This window comes from Clupea harengus, chromosome 15 (assembly GCF_900700415.2).
Source record: "Clupea harengus chromosome 15, Ch_v2.0.2, whole genome shotgun sequence".
In the NCBI taxonomy this organism is placed as follows: domain Eukaryota; kingdom Metazoa; phylum Chordata; class Actinopteri; order Clupeiformes; family Clupeidae; genus Clupea; species Clupea harengus.
The window spans coordinates 2983226-2999705 of NC_045166.1; the positions used below are offsets into that span (position 1 = coordinate 2983226).

The window sequence follows — 16480 nt, forward strand, 5'->3', positions numbered from 1 at the left end:
CTAGTGTAGTAGACTACAGTAGGCCACACTTTGACTGAAGAACATCCCAGAAGTAAATCAGACACACTTGTAGAGATAAGTCAATAAGTCATTGAGCTACCTTATCAGTACTGTATTATTTAATCCAGATCTGACTGACTGAGCTGGTAAATAAACACATTAGCTAGTGATTTAGTAGGTACTATTACTTTGCTAGCACATGATGAATCAGCAGCGCTGTGTTACCAGCATCTTGTCCGGAAGCAACTGCCTCGTTAAAAAAAAAGAAGAAAAAAAACCTAAAAATCAATTCTCAAAACTCAATTCTACAGTTCCTGGTGATTGTTGTTATGAATGATTTGAAGTGATTTTATTTGTGATTATGTAACTGAAATGCGTGAAATACTTCTATTTAATGATCAATTGTTCTTTGTTTTTGTATGTCTCGTCATAATTATACTTAAAAATATTGCTTTTTTTGCACTTTACCTAGAAATGCTTTCAAATTATGTTACTTTCTTAAGCCACAAATCAAAGTTGTGTTGTTTAATGTTGTAATTACTGTTCTTGAATTTCATGTCAGAATGTGTTTTTTCCCTCTGATTTTTTGAAAATTAAATAACTATTGAGCCATACTTTGTACATTGAAGTTTTATTATACCAATCTTTCACCACCACCACCCACAGAAAGGTCCAATAAAAACAAAACAAAGAAGAAAAAAAAAACACACTTTTTTTGTACATATACACAAGCCTTGCGTACAATCATTCTGGAATCAGAAAAGATCAGTCTTTACATAGGTAGATAACATATATGGTTTAGCATAGAGAAAGCATTAGAAATATGTGTAAAAAACAAATATGCACAAAGAACCAATATATACTCTCACCATAAATTATCAAAAGAATGTATTGCAACAGTCCCAGAGGTTAGGATCTCTGACTATCTTTTTTTTCCTGACAAGAGCCAATATGTCAGAGTTTCAAGACTATCCTCTGCACGAAAATGTACATAAATAAAATCCAGCCTTTTCAAGGCTTGGGTACAATGCACACACATGGCACTCTGAAAACAGAATGACTTGAAAGAACACCAATGGATTTCCACCACCATGACCATTTTTAATATGTTTTAAAAGTGAGAAAAAGAATGTAATGCACATTGATACTTCAAATTTGACCTATACAAGGCTTATTTACAAAATATTGTACTGTTATATAAAAACAGATAAAAGGAGTTGATGTCTGACAGTGGTTGATTCGCATGACCCTGGTGTGAGACCGAATTCCATCGAGGTCATTAGTGTCTTCGGTTTTGCAACCTGCTACAGCGCATATGAAGTTAACTGGAAAAAAGTGAGTTCTCCTCAGGCCACATTCAGTGTCATTTCTCTTTATTAGAAACACAAGAACAAGAAAAAAAGAAAAACCAGACGCCAATGATGCCAGTCAAATGAAAAGACAATGAGACGCCCGATCCCCACCCCACATCGGCTGGAGCCAGAGCCAGCCTGAGGGTGCCGAAATACTCATGTTGACATGAAGCAAACACAGTGCAACTCCAGAGGAGTCCAATGAAAGCACCACTTACAAAAAAAAAAAAAAAAGTCCACAAGAGACTTGAAACACTGACTTAAAACAGCAATTAGCACCAAAAGAAGATGTGCGATTGGGCCGCTCAGAACTGCTCCAGGAGCTGGTGCAGGTACGGGCCCTTGGACAGCTGACGGGTGACCCGAGACAGCTTGTAGAGGACTGGACAGTCGAGGGACACACAAGGGACCTGGCGCTCGCCACTTCCACTGCAGTTCCTGCAAATCTGAGGATACATCGCCAGAAGAAGAAGAAGAAGAGTCAGAAGAAGGAAAAAAAACAGACAACCTGAGAAGTGAAAACCTTCAGTGTTCTGTTACACAGCATATCAGATCCAACACACTCGGTTATAGTCACTCCCAAATGAACTGTCGTTCTATTCAATGTCAACTGACCGAGGCTGGACTTTGACCCTGAGTGCCTTCACTGCTATCCAGTAACCTTGGCAATCCGCCAAGTCCTAAACCTAGGAGAGTTAAACCTGTTGAGCCGCGTCACAGCAGACACTTGAAGCCTCCTATCACGCTCCCACGCCCTGTCGAAGATAAAACCCCCTTCTGTAAAAACGAAATGCTGACACATTAGCCACCTACTACAATATGTGTTTTTCACTTGGTCAGTAATACTTCAACGCTGAAGCAAGATTAATGACACAAGACTTAAATGTTTCAATTAAAGATCAAAGAATAAAAAAAATAGGCAAATAGGAGTTCTGATACCCAGAGTGAACTTGCCTACTGCACCTCGCCAACACAGTGGCTGACACAAAAGTATTTGCATCATCTGATAGCTATAATGGCTATAAAAGAGGAGGGAATCAGGTCTCATAACTCAGCGACCGGCATGTGTTTGGACTCAGCTGGTCTCACTGGCGTCTCACTGGGATCTCACCTTGAGCAGCTGGTCCTGTTGGCTCTCCCACAGCCGCAGCTCCTGGTGCAGGGTGACGGCCACACGCTGGGGCTCGGCCCTGCAGCGCTCACACACGCCCAGCTGCGTCAGCTCGTCACACACGGGGCAGTGCAGCGTGGTGAAGTACTGGGAGATGGTGCCCTTCCTGCCCGTCTCCTCACGGCCAGCTCCCCCTCCGGGCGCAGAGCACCAGGCCTTCTGAACCTGGGCGCAAACACACACGCGTACAAGAGCAGCCGTTAGACTCAGTACCAAATCGAACAGGAACCGAACTTAGAACGGGAACTCTCCTCAATCTCCTCACTGTTCTGAAATATTTAATTGTACTATAAACACAACGACTAAAAATGACAAAAAAAATATAGTGGTGGGCAGAATTGTCAAATAGTGGAATTTAATTGGAGACACTGAAAAAAAGTAGTTCCTTGAAGAACAACATTTTGTCTTCTCACAGTTTTAAAACAATCTGCCTTAACAACATTGTAAGACTGTATATTTGCAAGTATGTATATTTCATTTGGGAATGACAATCAAAAACAAAAGGAGGCATGCCTCAACAGACAATAATCAGAATCTATGTGAAAATCAACCACCAGATGGCGCTTGAACCTCAAAACTGAAACTACTTCAAAAGGCTCTGAAAAGGGTCAAGATGGAGATGGTCAAACATTTACCAACACCCTACTCTGGAAATAGTAAAAACAGAAACGAACAGAAATTAGGTCATGTTTAGTGTTTGTGGTCTGCAGTGGATGGTCTTACTTGAGGGGATATCCCAATGCTAAAGCTAACCTTTAATTCAAAGTTATATTTGGCAAGTGTTTGGTTTGGAGAGAAATTGACATAGATATCAATATGCGTCTATGGCCCTATACATGCACGAGTGCAAAAAAAAAAAAAAAAAAAGCATAGACTCAGTTAAATGATAATGTCATGCCCAGCTATCCCTAAGTAGTAGCTCCAGTTAGCCCTGTCGCTACACTTGCACAGATTAAACACCCCCGAATTTAGCATTCAGCATGAACCCATTCTGCCTGTGTTCTTCATTTCAGGAGTCTAAATACATATGTCATCACAAATGACTGCAAAACAGTGAGGAACCGCAGTCTTAGCAGAAGACAGCTGAGCTTTAAGGCGTTCAGCTGCCCTGATTCTACAGCCTGTGCACCCCACCCATCACGGTTCTCTCACCCTGGGCAGCTCCTGGTACCAGCTGAAGACGTCCACTCCGATGAGCGTGAAGATGCGTGACAGCGGCGGCAGGATCTGCTTGCTGATGTAGTAGGTGGCATTGAGGCGAAGGCTGGGGTCCTGCAGCACCTCCAGGGGGCGCCGGACCAGCTGGATGAGGGGTACGCCGGGCACGCCATAGACAATCACGTAGGGCACCCGCTCACCCACCCGCGGCTCCAGGCGCCTGTCATGTGCCATCATCCGCCTGCGGGGGGCAGCAGAGAGGAAGGAGGGATAGGTCACAGCTTGTCCACCAAACCTGGAAGAACTTGCTCAGGCCTGTCTTTTACTCTAAAGGACCTAAACAAACAATGACCACTGACAATGCAGTTGAATACACTACACATGAAGAGTTTTAATAATGCTCCGATCTACTAACTCGCATAATGATAAACTTCACATTGTAATAGGTCACATCACATTTTAATAACATCATAATCACAAAGAATGTACTTTTTTCATGCAGTAAAATGAATGTGCAGATCCTTCCCTGCCCTTTTTCTGGGGAGGCTTTCCCTTTCACTGAGACCTGAAAATTAAAATGTTCCACCCATTAATGGCCAGGTTGCTAGGCAACAGTCTTAGGTACAGTAGACTGAAGCTAGCAGTAGCGTGAGCAGACAATAGATATTGTGCAGTAAGTAGATTCATACACTCCACATCTACAGGAGGGTGTCGGTCGGTCGGTCGGTCGGTCTCACACACACACAATGATAAAATACAAATTAAATTTGCTATTCTGTTATGTAAAAATAATCCCTCCAGATACACTGTCCATTTGTATTGCTTTTAAGAGTTGATGTCGATTTGAGGGTGATGTGATGACCCTTGTATGCACTCACCTCTGCCAATATGGCCCTTGCACACTTCTCTCTAGCACTCTCTCTGCTGTACCCATACAACTTCCACTGACAGCAAACCACCACCACTGTGAATAGCTACTGCATCCGGGTCTCATTTAGTACCCATTCTTTGGTTTGATGGCACCAGGCAGCGTTTAGCACCACAAGGAGGATGAGTACAGAGACACACACACACACACACACACACACACACACACACACACACACACACACACACACACACACACACACACACACACACACACACACACACACACACACACACACACACACACACAGCTGAATGTTTCCTTCACCTGGTGAGCTCCAGCGCGGGCACACAGGCTCCAGGTCTGTAGGAGCCGCTGCCTCTGAACTCCTTGCCGAAGGTCAGGTCCTGCATGCTGGCCTTGGCCTCCAGGATCTTCACGCACTGTCGCTGCACATACATCTTCACCTGGCTGATGTCACGCGTCTCAAACAGCAGCTTGATGGAGCGCTCAAGAATCTGTGAACATAATAATATTAATAATAATAATCTTGATTTATAAAGCTCTTCTCAAACACCATGTTACCAAGTGCTTCACAGAGGCAGCAAAATGAAACACAGGCATAACATTATCAGGTTTTAAAAGAAAACAGATAAAAAACAATGAGGACAAACTTCAGGCCTGTGCTTTAAGTGTGCTGATTATCACAGCATTCTGTGTGTCCAGACAAACCCAAACTGGGGTTTAGTCAGGGACCCCCCCCCACACACACACACACACACACACACACACACACACACACACACACAGCGTCTCTACCAGAGACGGTGGCTTGCTTCCCTCACATATTATTTCCCTCCCAGACATGAGAGCTGTGGCTCTGGGCTTAAACGCCTGCTGTAAGTGCCACTGTGATCGCACTGCAACCAATAAAGGCTGAAGAATGGCCCTGATGTGCTGGAGAGGCGGTTACCTTGGCAACAGCCGGGCAGCCGTCTCGGCGAACCGTCTCGATTCCCTTGGCGTCGAGCACGGGGTCTTTCTGGTCCAGGCTCTCATACATGTAGCCCACATAGCGCTTCTTGGTCTGGAGAACGCAGGGGAGGTAAACCTGTGGTAGCACACACACACACACACACACACACACACACACACACACACACACACACAAAATCAAATGTTAAACTTATAAAGATATGCCAATGCATGAGCCTACCAACAATAGCAATGTATGCGCATAGCTTCCTACCTTCTCAAACTTGAGCTTGACTGGTTTGGGGTTGGTGGCAGTCACTGCCTCTGCAATCTCATTGCCAATTTTGAACGCCTGCTCTTTGGTGGCTCCCTTCAGGAGGACAAACATGCTAAAGGGAAGAAGAAGAAGAAGAATGGAGATGAAAAGAAAATTACTCCTTTCGCCTCCATTTAATACTTCAAATTATTCTCATTCTCTCTCTCTCTCTCTCTCTCTTTCATTCATTCTCTCTCCATCTCTTTCATTCTCTCTCCCTCTCTCTCCGTCATCTCATTCTCTCTCTCACTCTCATTCTCTCTCTCACTCTCACTCTCATTCTCATTCTCTCTCACTCTCATTCTCTCTCACTCTCACTCACTCTCATTCTCTCTCACTCTCATATTCGCTCTCTCACTCTCATTCAAATTCAAATTCAAAAGAAGCTTTATTGGCATGACCATAACGTTCTACAGTATTGCCAAAGCATTTGGGTTGGGTGTATAATATGTGATTATATACACAATACATATATCTATACACAAGATACATCAGAAGGGGAAAGGGAGAAGTGGGAATAATAATAAAAAAATACAATAATAATCATCATCATCTAGGGAGTAAGAGTCTCATTCTCTCTCATTCTCAGGCTGTCTCTCACTCTCATTCTCTCATTCTCTCTCTCCCTCTCATTCTCTTACCTGTCCGTATCCCCATAGACGACACGGGCCCCCCACTTCTTAGTGTCATTGACCAGCTTGATTGCCCTCTCCAATGTCTCCCTGGCCTTGTGCACAATGCTGTCACCCACCTACAGCCAAAGCATGGATAACATGAAGGTCATTGGAAGCCATACAAACAAAGCCTACAGGGATTAGACTACAAGGGTAACTTGGGCACTTGGGACTTGACAATTACCAAACTGCTATTTGCTTGTCTACACATTAACGTCCTCCCTTGCCACTGAGTGCACCCTGATGTATGCATGGCACACTGACAAATGTCTTCCCCTAGGTGGCAGAAGTGGAAAGGGCACAGAATTGCCTTTAGAGAGAGGTGACTCAGACATGTGTGTGGGGCTCACCTCAACACTGGGCATCCTGCCGGAGAAGTTGGCGGCCGTGTAGCCAAAGGTGACGTTGGCGATGAGCTTGAGGCCCAGCTGCCGGGCGTGTAGCAGGCGCATGAGGGCACGGTCGCCTTTGGCGGCCTTCATGGACTGCTTCACCATGATTCTGGTGTTCAGGATCTCCTCCAGCATGCTGGGCAGCACACCCTTACGCACAGAGGGCTACACACACACACACACACACACACACACACACACACACACACACAGTCTACTGAGACTCGAATGATGGCCAGGTCAGACATGAAGCAATCAGCCAGGTGTGATAACAATGATCACATCGTGTGAAACAGAGCCGTACCTTTACAAAAGCAACGCCGTTGGACGACACCGTGATGTCATTGCGGAGCTCATAGAGGAGATCGGGGGGGACGTGAAGAGAACTGCAGCCAAACTTGAACTCATCATGTCTGCAAGAAATGCAGAAAGAGAGACTTACAGATATGATCCATCTTGACTGTAGACATGCATGCTTACCAAGAAGAGATTCATGGTTTCACTTTAAAATTCACCTAAAAACAAAAAGACACTTCAGGGTCATCCTTGACATTGTACTCGTGTAGTTATCGAAGCAGCTTCCTATGCTAACAAGAGAGTTGCTACCCACACTAACAAATCAGGAAAGTCAACCACAGTAGATCATTACCGGTCATGTATCTAGAATCCCTCGTCTGGTAAACTTAGTGGACATCCTACGAGTGGTAGCATTGCCAATGCTAGCTTCAGAGAAAGTAAAATGCCCGCCGCCCTCACTGCACTTACGTCCCGAGGCTCTCCACGTGGCCGAGGCAGGTGGAGTAGCAGTAGTTGTAGGCGATGACGATGGAGGGGTAGAGCGACTGGAAGTCCAGCACCACCACGGAGTTGCTGTAGAAGCGTGATTCAGGCTCCATCACCAGCGGGATGCACTGCGGCGCCTTCTGCTGCGCCCTCTGCTGCGGGCTGGGCGTCACGGGGATGTAGTTCATGGGCTTGGCGATCCGCAGCATCATCGACTCCACGCGGTACTGCACCACACAGCACACAAAGCTTTAGAGTGGCAGTTTACCACTGTGTGTCACACGCTCAAAGAGGTCAGAGGTCAGATGTCTGAAGTAGCACTCTCTACACTGTTTTCATCAGATCCGGGAGGTTGCACATCAACATGCTAACATCTAAAGTGCACATCAACATGCTAACATCGAAAGTGGTTGACACAGGATTTGGTAACATGACACCCGTGGGAAGAAAGAATTTGATCACTTTACAAGCATGAGAAATCCCATGATCCTGCGGTTTCGGTAATCCTACATTCGTGTCCTCTACTGCAGTAACAGCTGGATCAAGTTGAGACATGCTCTCTTGACTGCAGCACATTTGGAGTGGTCACACAGCCAGTGTAGTAGTCAAGAGAAACTGACCTGCGAGCCTCTGGTCAGAACGTGGTAGAACTGGATGCCGAAGACTCGTGCAAGCTCACTGGTCCTGCCAATGAGGTCTTGCTGCTGCAGCATCTGCGTGCAGCCGCACACACGACTCACATAGTGGTCCACCACTTTCCATCTACAATAACATACAGATTTTCAGTTGGCTTTCACTTGAACTTGGCAAACATCACACTCAACCTTTTTATTGGATTCGGTATAGTAAAGATGCATAACATGGGGAAAAAAGATGGCATCAGATAGGATGATGTGAAGACCTTATATTAAGGTGCTCTAGTTTCCTGGGGAGTCCAGTGTATAGTTTAAAATACAGTACTAACGTTGGAGAAGTGGAAGAGTTGGTTGATATGTCAGTGTTGTAACCCTACCCACCTGTAGAGGTCAGTGTTGTGGTCAAACCAGTCAGAGAGGGTACGGTGGCTGAAGAAAGGAAAGCGCTGGTGCAGAATATGAAAGGCCACGTTCTCAAAGCTGTAGCTGGTCAGTGCCGCCTAACAAACAAAACAAAAGGAGGAAACAAAAAAGGTTTCACCACTAAAATTTCCTTCAATTTCAATTAAATTGAATTTATTTGGCACAATAAAATTGTCTCAAGGTGCTTTACAGAGCCCAGGGCCTTCATTGCAATTACAACTTGCCCTAACGCACACCATCCCTATGACTCTCCATTGAGTTACAGATTTTCCCAATTACCAAGGAATAAAGTCAGGAGTTGATCATTTCTGGGTCTGGTGGCCACTACTATGAGATGACAGAGGTGGAAGTGCTGTGTGACATGAGCTTGTGGCGTGGCGTATTTGCATTGATGTTACCTCTGTTTTCATCACTCTCCAGAGGTTGAGGACAATGCGACCCACAATATGGATCTCCGACATGGTGTCGGCACCATACTCGTCCTTCTCTGCAGCGAAGCGGTTTTCCTTCGCATCATCTGAGAACGGAGTATTGTTAGAAACCCATCAGAAAAGAATCACCTTATCAAAGCACAGGCATATCACATCTCAACAATGGACTTTGTACTTTGACCGTGCATAATGCCCTGTTGGGGGTGGGGGAGTGGGCTGTTCATAGCTTGGGTCTTGGGGGTGAGACAGATTACACAGGAAAAACACAGGGATTTTCCCAAAGGGCTCTGGCTATGCTGCACTCAAATCATTTTTTGCAAAGGATATTGCCAAATGCACTTTGTCTGGGAGCACCACGAGCACGGCCTGACAGCAGATGCCAAGTGTTTGGCTGGCTTACACAAAAAGTGATTTGATAAAAATGGATATTCTAAATCCCATGCTTTTAGTTGCAGGAGTCACTGATTTGATTTAGGAAAGGAAGTGTTCAAGTTACTGTCCATAGTACAGTTCACCGTCTGCCTGTGTTTCAGCTCTTGTAAAACAGCAGCCAGGGAGTGTCAGTCTGACCGCCCTGCCTGGCTCAGTGTCATCTTACCTGGCACCCGTGAGAGCTTCTGGCACAGGTCCACCCCCAGTGTTGATGCCCGCTGGAAGAGGTAACCCCAGGAATGCATCTGCACCTCATACCCTACTAAGATGTCTGGGTCATACCTGCCAAGAAGAAGGGCTCATGTTTACATTAAGCTCATGAATGTGGGCCGAGTGAGATGCACACACTCAAAATGCAGTAGGTTAAGACGAGCCCCCTCCACACAATACCATACACATCACTGGTTCAAAATGATATTCTACACACAATGAAATTGACCATAATGTGAAGCCCATACTTCAGAATAATTCTGGCGACTTCCTTGAAGAGCTCCTTCTCGTCTGAGGCATAAGTGACCTGCAATCCTGAAACGCCTGATCGAACCAGCAGGGGTGCTGTAGTTCTTGAGCCTAAAGACAAGAAACCATGATCGAATCGTATCAACCCCCTGCTCATCTCCACAGGTACTATACGTGTTTAAGCATTAATACAGGATTAGCATGATGAAGAAATCTCATCTGTGGCCCCACCTTGCTCCTGGGAATGGCAGTCTTTGTCCACCACGATGGCACCTGTTATCTGCATCTTGTCAGAATCAGGCAGGGGGGCGTCTGAGCTGAAGCTGTAGAATAAGGCACATATGGGGTCGAACTCTGGGTCTGGCTCCAAGTCCCGGCGTGTCCGTGCATGAAGTTCCATACTCATCAAGGTCAAGTACTGCACCTACACAGCGGTAAAGGAAGCCACATATTAGTCAGGCAAATACCAGCCTGGCATTGAGTCATTGTGGATCTCAGCCTGGCATTGAGTCATAGTGGATCTCAGCCTGGCATTGAGTCATAGTGGATCTCAGCCTGGCATTGAGTCATTGAGGATCACTTCTGTAGATGTTCTGGCATGGCTCACCTCATGCAGTGCTTTGGCCTCCTGCAGATTCTGCATGCTGACCTTGAAGCCGTAAGAGTTGCAGATGGACGGCCCCTCTATCTGAGAGTTGTCTTTCTTTACGACATTCATAGCTGTGAACTGATTCTGTCGAGTCGAGAGAAGGAAACCATGAGTTGGGCAAAGTCGGTGCTAAGAAATCTGAACAATTTAAAAAAGTACCCCATACATTTACACCTGGTGAAAGATCCTGTGCAAAGTTGCTGTGAAAATGGTAGGTACTGTTCTGCTGGATGAGAATATTCTGAATGTCTACAGAGAGAGAGAATCTCCAGAGAACTAATAAAGAACACACAACAACGATTCAAAGTCTTCAGACTAACCTTCATCTGAGTGGTCAGGAGCACTCTCCTTAATGCATCTGTATGGCTTCCTCTCCTCTGCTGTAGTTTCTGAAATTCGGGCTCCGCTTCTACAAAGAAATAAAGAAGAGTTGGGGAATAATATAGGTGTATAAAACTGCCTTCAGGAGTCCACTTTGCATTTAAATTACTGTGACAGATTAACAGTTAAAGTGTGCCTGATTAGCCAATTATTCTGTCTTTTAATAGCAGCTGTTAAAATGTCACACCAGGATGGATAAAAGGGGAAAAATGCTTGTGGTAGAAGGAGTGCATTCCATGTATGAGGTCATTCAAATTCACAAAGACCTGATAGAAGTTCTCATTGAAGGCACAGTATGAGGAACAGCAGCATCATATGTACAGCCTACCTTCAGTCATGGGCAGACTGCTGGTACTTGTAGATAGTGACTCTGCTCTGCTTCTCCTTCTTCGGCTGACAACTGGTGTACTGTGCAGGACGTAAGGACTGGGGAAGTCCTCATCCATGGGCTTGATGGGTAATGGAGAGGGAGAGAGAAACTCTTTCTGGGGTCTGTTTTCAGGAGAGGTGGCGTCTTCATCATGAAAGCCACCAGGGCTGGGAGATGACAACACCCTTGTTATTTTCCTTTGCTCCGTGTCATAATCCCTGGGAGTAGAGCTCGGCAGAATTGTACGTTGCCATGGTGGCAACACAGGAGAGTCCGGAGATATGGACTGCTCAGAGGAGTCACAATCACCATCTTTATCATCATCATCATAATAATAGCCATCCTTTGAACCGCTGTCCCTCTCTGATTTCATGTCCTTGGGGGAGCTTCCAGACACCACTAAATCAGGCTGGCTTTTACGGATGGACAGATTTAAACCTCTTTTTCTGATAACCCGCAGTGAGGAGGTCCTCTCAATCCTGTTTTGATCTTTTTCAGGATTAGCCCCACAACTCAGCACACCTACTACCAATGGCTGATTTCTTTCCCTTGTCAACTCTGTCATCTCCTGGGCTACTGTGGCCCTCCTTTGTCTCTGAAGCTGCTCAAACTGTTTCCTTGCTTGCAGCCATATCTGTACTCGCTCTCGGCTTGGCGCACTTCTGCAGGGCAGCAGGATGACTTTCTGATCACCAGTAGACGGACTGCGTTCTTTATGGTCCTCGGTGGCCTCTGAAGTGTCAGGTCCGTGTGTGGATGAGGATCCTGGTTTCGTCATTGCAACGAAAGCAGCCTTCCAAAATTGAAGACCCTCTAAAGACAAATCCCCATTGAACTCATTCAGCTCGTTTGCTAACCTGGTCTCAATTGTCAGCTTGCGTCCACTGATTTCCCTACAGGACACACACACACACAAAAAAATAAATGTACATCCTTAACATCAGGCATTTTATTAAGTTTATCTGGACAGCATCATAAACATGTATATAAAAGCTGGAACATTTCAAAAATGTATTGTCTCACCTGGGTTTTAGAGGAGCGTCAGATGGATCACTGCAGAATGGCTCCTGGTAGGTCGCCTCCGAGAGGTCTAGAGTGAGGAGGGTGCTGACAATCTCCTCTCGGCTCGGGGGAGACATGAGAGGTTTGAGGATGTGGGCTCCTCCTGCGCCCTTAAGGGACTGGCTGCAAGACCTCATTTGTGAAAGTGAACTAACAGAACGTGGAGAGCTGCTGGGTGTGGTTGAGGTCATGATGTCGTTTCCATCCATCACATCTCCCACTGGGGATGCACCATTATCAGCAAACGAAGTTGAGGTTAAAGGCAGGAAAGAGTCCAGAGAAAAGAGGAAGTCTCTCTTCTCACAGTGGAAGTCTTGAAAAGGACTAAGACTGTGATGTTTCCCCAATGATGCCCAATCTCTTCCCCTCCTATCAGACTCAAGCACAGACAAAGATAAATTGTTTTCACATGATGTCTTGTCAAATAGGTCGGGACTGGTAGGTCCTGACGAAGGCTTACGTTCTTCACCTGACAGTGTCCTCTCCTTAGTGCTTTTCAGTCCAATGTTTAGAGCCGAGATTGCTTCCTGGTTAAAATCACTCAGAAACTTCTGTGGGAGAATCTTGTCAGCAACCACAAACTGACTGCCCAAGTAGAGACCGGAAAACCCAGTTTGGCCAATGGCATTTATGTCAAAGTTGTAGTTATGAGGGAGTTCTGGTGATAAACTGTCTTCAATTGAATAGCAGCTGTCGAAACCAGCATCTGCCAGGAACGTTGGGCTATCATCTGACAAAGGAGGCTCAAGCTTGGGGTTTTCCTGCTTGCAATTTTGGTTTTTCCTGTTCCTTGGTTTTTTCTCCTTTGGAGTTTGGTTTCTTGGTGCCCTTGGCTTTCGTGTAGTGGTGGATGGGGCCCTCTTGGTTTTTGTTGACTTGTTCTCAGAACTTGTGGCAGTATCAGCTGATGCAGTGGCATTTTGAGTCTGTGAGGCAGCTCGGACTTCTTGGCTCAGTCCCAATCTCTGTCTTTTCTGTAGAAGCTCCTTCAAAACAGCAAGTCCTGAAGGCATTTCATTTGTTAAAGTGGTCGCTCCATTCCTTGGGCCTGTATGGGGTTTTTCATCTTTGGGTACCGATTCATGACCACTTGTAAGTGCAGGCTTGGATTTAATCTGAAAAGCTTCAGACTGAGTGCTTGCTTCTTCACTCTTTTCCTTCTTCTTTGAAGTGCGCCTTCTTGCCCTAGCTGCAGCCTTAAGAGCAACCTCTGGCACCTGTGTAGAGTCTGGACTCTCCTCAAGGTCAGAGGGTTCACTTTTGAATTCATAGGGATTTGATGGACTGGGCACAGACTCAGACTTATGGTTTGAAGTCTGTGACATAGATCTACTATATGTGATAACTGAGCAAGGATATCCAATACTTCCAGAGGCTGGAGAGGAGATGCTCCTTTGAAATGGGGAGATTTCAAACTGTGTTGAGGAACTCTGGCTGCATTTGTCTGACTGATCAGCTGGTGTACTGGCCTCACCACCCAGCTCAGTTTTGAGATCAAGTGCTATGCTTTGGTATGGCTCACTGATGTTGATTTCACTCTTCTCTGTCTTTGGTTCAACTAAAGTTGTAACAGTCTGAGTTCTCGACTCCCTAACAACAACTGAAGTATCGTCACCCTGCTTCGCTACTGACGTCTGAAGGGAGGAGCCCTCAGTTGATGAGGGTTCCGAGGCAGGCAGAGTGCCCTCCTGATCTTCACAATTCCTGGCAATGGAGGTTTCTGTTTCATTCACCTGTTTCTTTTTACGAGGCTTTCTGGTATTTTTACTTGAAGAACCATCCTGCCCACATACAAGGGTCATCTCGAGATCTTTCTTTTGTTTCCTCACAGCACCTTGAGTGCTGACCTGCTTTATGTTCTCTTTGGCAGGTTGAGGGTCTGATTGCTTTGTGGCCTTAGTCTTTCTTCTTGGACTTCCAGTAGCCATCTTCCTGGGCTTAGTTGTACGACTTCTGCGCTGAGACCCTCTGCCTTGCGAATCTGAGGTGGTGTCTTGATAAGGGGAGCCTAGACAGGGATCATTGAACGGATTGATTAAGTGATCACTGACGGTTGATTCCAAGATGGGGTCAGAGGGGGACCAACAACGTGGTGGTGTTGAGTCTGTGGGACTAGGGGCCCTGTCAGACAGATAACCTAACTCTACCATCACATCTGAATACTCTGTTGAGTAGTCATCCGTGAGATCATTGTAACAAGGCCAAGGAGCGGACAGACTGGGTAAAGGTAATGCATTTTTGACATTCTGAGCTTTGACAACTGGCTTGCTTCTGGATTTTGGAGGTGCAGAAAGGTTAGCTTTCTTTGTGGTGGGGTTCATTTTGGCCTTCTTTTTTGTGGGTTTCTTTAACTTTTGTTCCAAGGGTGGAAACTTAACTGCAGTTGACTCTGGAACCTTGGGCCAGAAGACTTTTAAAGGGGCCAGTCTGTTGTATTGTTCCAATTTATCTGGGGTCAAGATCACATGCTGCTCTTCTGCGTTCACTTTAGCCATTTTAACCAACATGTTCTTCTGACCTTTGAATCTGTTGATTATTATGTACTTTATGATGATTGGTGGCTCTTTCTTGGAAATCTTCCGGCGCTTTTGATTCTTAAACTCCTGACCACTGAGCACGCAGTTGTCTTTCAGGCTTTCCTGTGGCAAGGTAGCCTGCTTTACAGCAGCACTAGAGTGCTCTCCATCCTCACTGTCATAGCTCATTTTCCGCTTTGCCCTCAAGGTGTATTTGCTACCAGGCAAACTTGACACTTTGGTGCAACCTACTTTGGCTGGTAGCTCAGTGAGTGGTGGGAGTTTGTCTTCAATGGGAGCTTTGACTGGTTCGTTAGGTACATGGCCTTCAGTCTTAGGTTCTGATGTCTCCATTTCTGGCTCTTCATTAGTTTCCTTGTTCTTCGGACACACAGGTGTAATTGTTGTCAAATCTGTGTCATCTTTTGGAGGTTGGATATCAGAGGTGGGGCTGTCTAACACATTATCTTTCCTCTGGGTGGCAGTACGGGATGCCTTTTTACTTAGCCTTGACCGTCTCTGCTCTGGCTGACTGGGTTTTCCAGAACCATCCCCAGGTTTACTCATTACATTCTTTTTTGCTGGTCTGGTGAGGCAGTTTGAGAGTATGACACTTGGGAAAAACTTATAGTGGGCCTCCTGCTGTGCCACAATGGTTCGTTCCGTCTTGTTCTCCTGATAATCCTCATACCTGATTTTCAGCTCGCCGACATCTCCCTCCTCTCCATCACTGCCCATCTCACCTTCCTGGGGATCAAGGAGCATGCCCTCTTCCAAGGGACTTGATGCCTGCTCCACACTCCTTGGCACAGGACTCTTACAATCTTTCTGGCTCAATTCAATGTCTGCTGTTGTGGGGCAGCTCATTAACTCTGAGTAACACAATGAGAAGCTCCTGTGGTTTTGGAGAAGAGACAAGTGGTTCTTTTCCATGTTTTTAATACTGCTGTATTTTTTCCTACTCTGAGTGATTTTTCCACTTCCAAAGGGTAGGCTGTCTGGGTCTGACTTGTTAAGGGCAATGGCACTGTTTTCATAGTTGTATAGGGGGTGCACAGCCATTTTGTCCACACCAATCGTGGACACCTCTGCCCTATTGGCCATGCTGCAGGGAATGGGGTGTTTGACCGGCTGAATGTAAGGTATCTCTTTATTAACTTTAAACCCAGTTGAACATTCACTGCTCTCCTGGCTGATGGAGCCTTTCGAGATAAAGTGCTTGTCTAACGATTCCTCTCTTTCAAGGGCCAGGGCCTGCCTGTGCTCAGGGTGTTTGCACTCCAGGAGGATTTTGGCTGAAGATGGGGGCTCCATGTGGACGGCATCACTTTGAAAGGGATTCAGCTTGGCAAGGATCTGATCAGTAGCAGTCAGTGATGAATGCATTCCTCGGCAGGCTCTGTCTTTCGGTGGATGCAATCTGGAGAGCCATA

The 16480-nt window shown here is 45.8% G+C and overlaps 1 protein-coding gene across 1 annotated transcript in view; it reads right to left on the bottom strand.

The window, feature by feature from the left end:
• Window positions 1-615: 615 nt before the first annotated feature.
• The window catches only part of rev3l (REV3 like, DNA directed polymerase zeta catalytic subunit), a 42774-nt gene continuing 26909 nt past the window's right edge, over window positions 616-16480 (bottom strand). The window contains 20 exon segments of the mRNA XM_031582100.2: window positions 616-1798; window positions 2464-2688; window positions 3676-3922; window positions 4877-5067; window positions 5523-5660; window positions 5799-5913; window positions 6482-6591; window positions 6865-7071; window positions 7211-7319; window positions 7672-7916; window positions 8310-8451; window positions 8706-8824; window positions 9146-9264; window positions 9777-9892; window positions 10069-10180; window positions 10301-10493; window positions 10677-10802; window positions 11039-11127; window positions 11428-12362; window positions 12493-16467. Of these exon segments, the coding sequence (XP_031437960.1) occupies window positions 1658-1798; window positions 2464-2688; window positions 3676-3922; window positions 4877-5067; window positions 5523-5660; window positions 5799-5913; window positions 6482-6591; window positions 6865-7071; window positions 7211-7319; window positions 7672-7916; window positions 8310-8451; window positions 8706-8824; window positions 9146-9264; window positions 9777-9892; window positions 10069-10180; window positions 10301-10493; window positions 10677-10802; window positions 11039-11127; window positions 11428-12362; window positions 12493-16467 (7654 nt within the window). The 3' untranslated portion in view covers window positions 616-1657.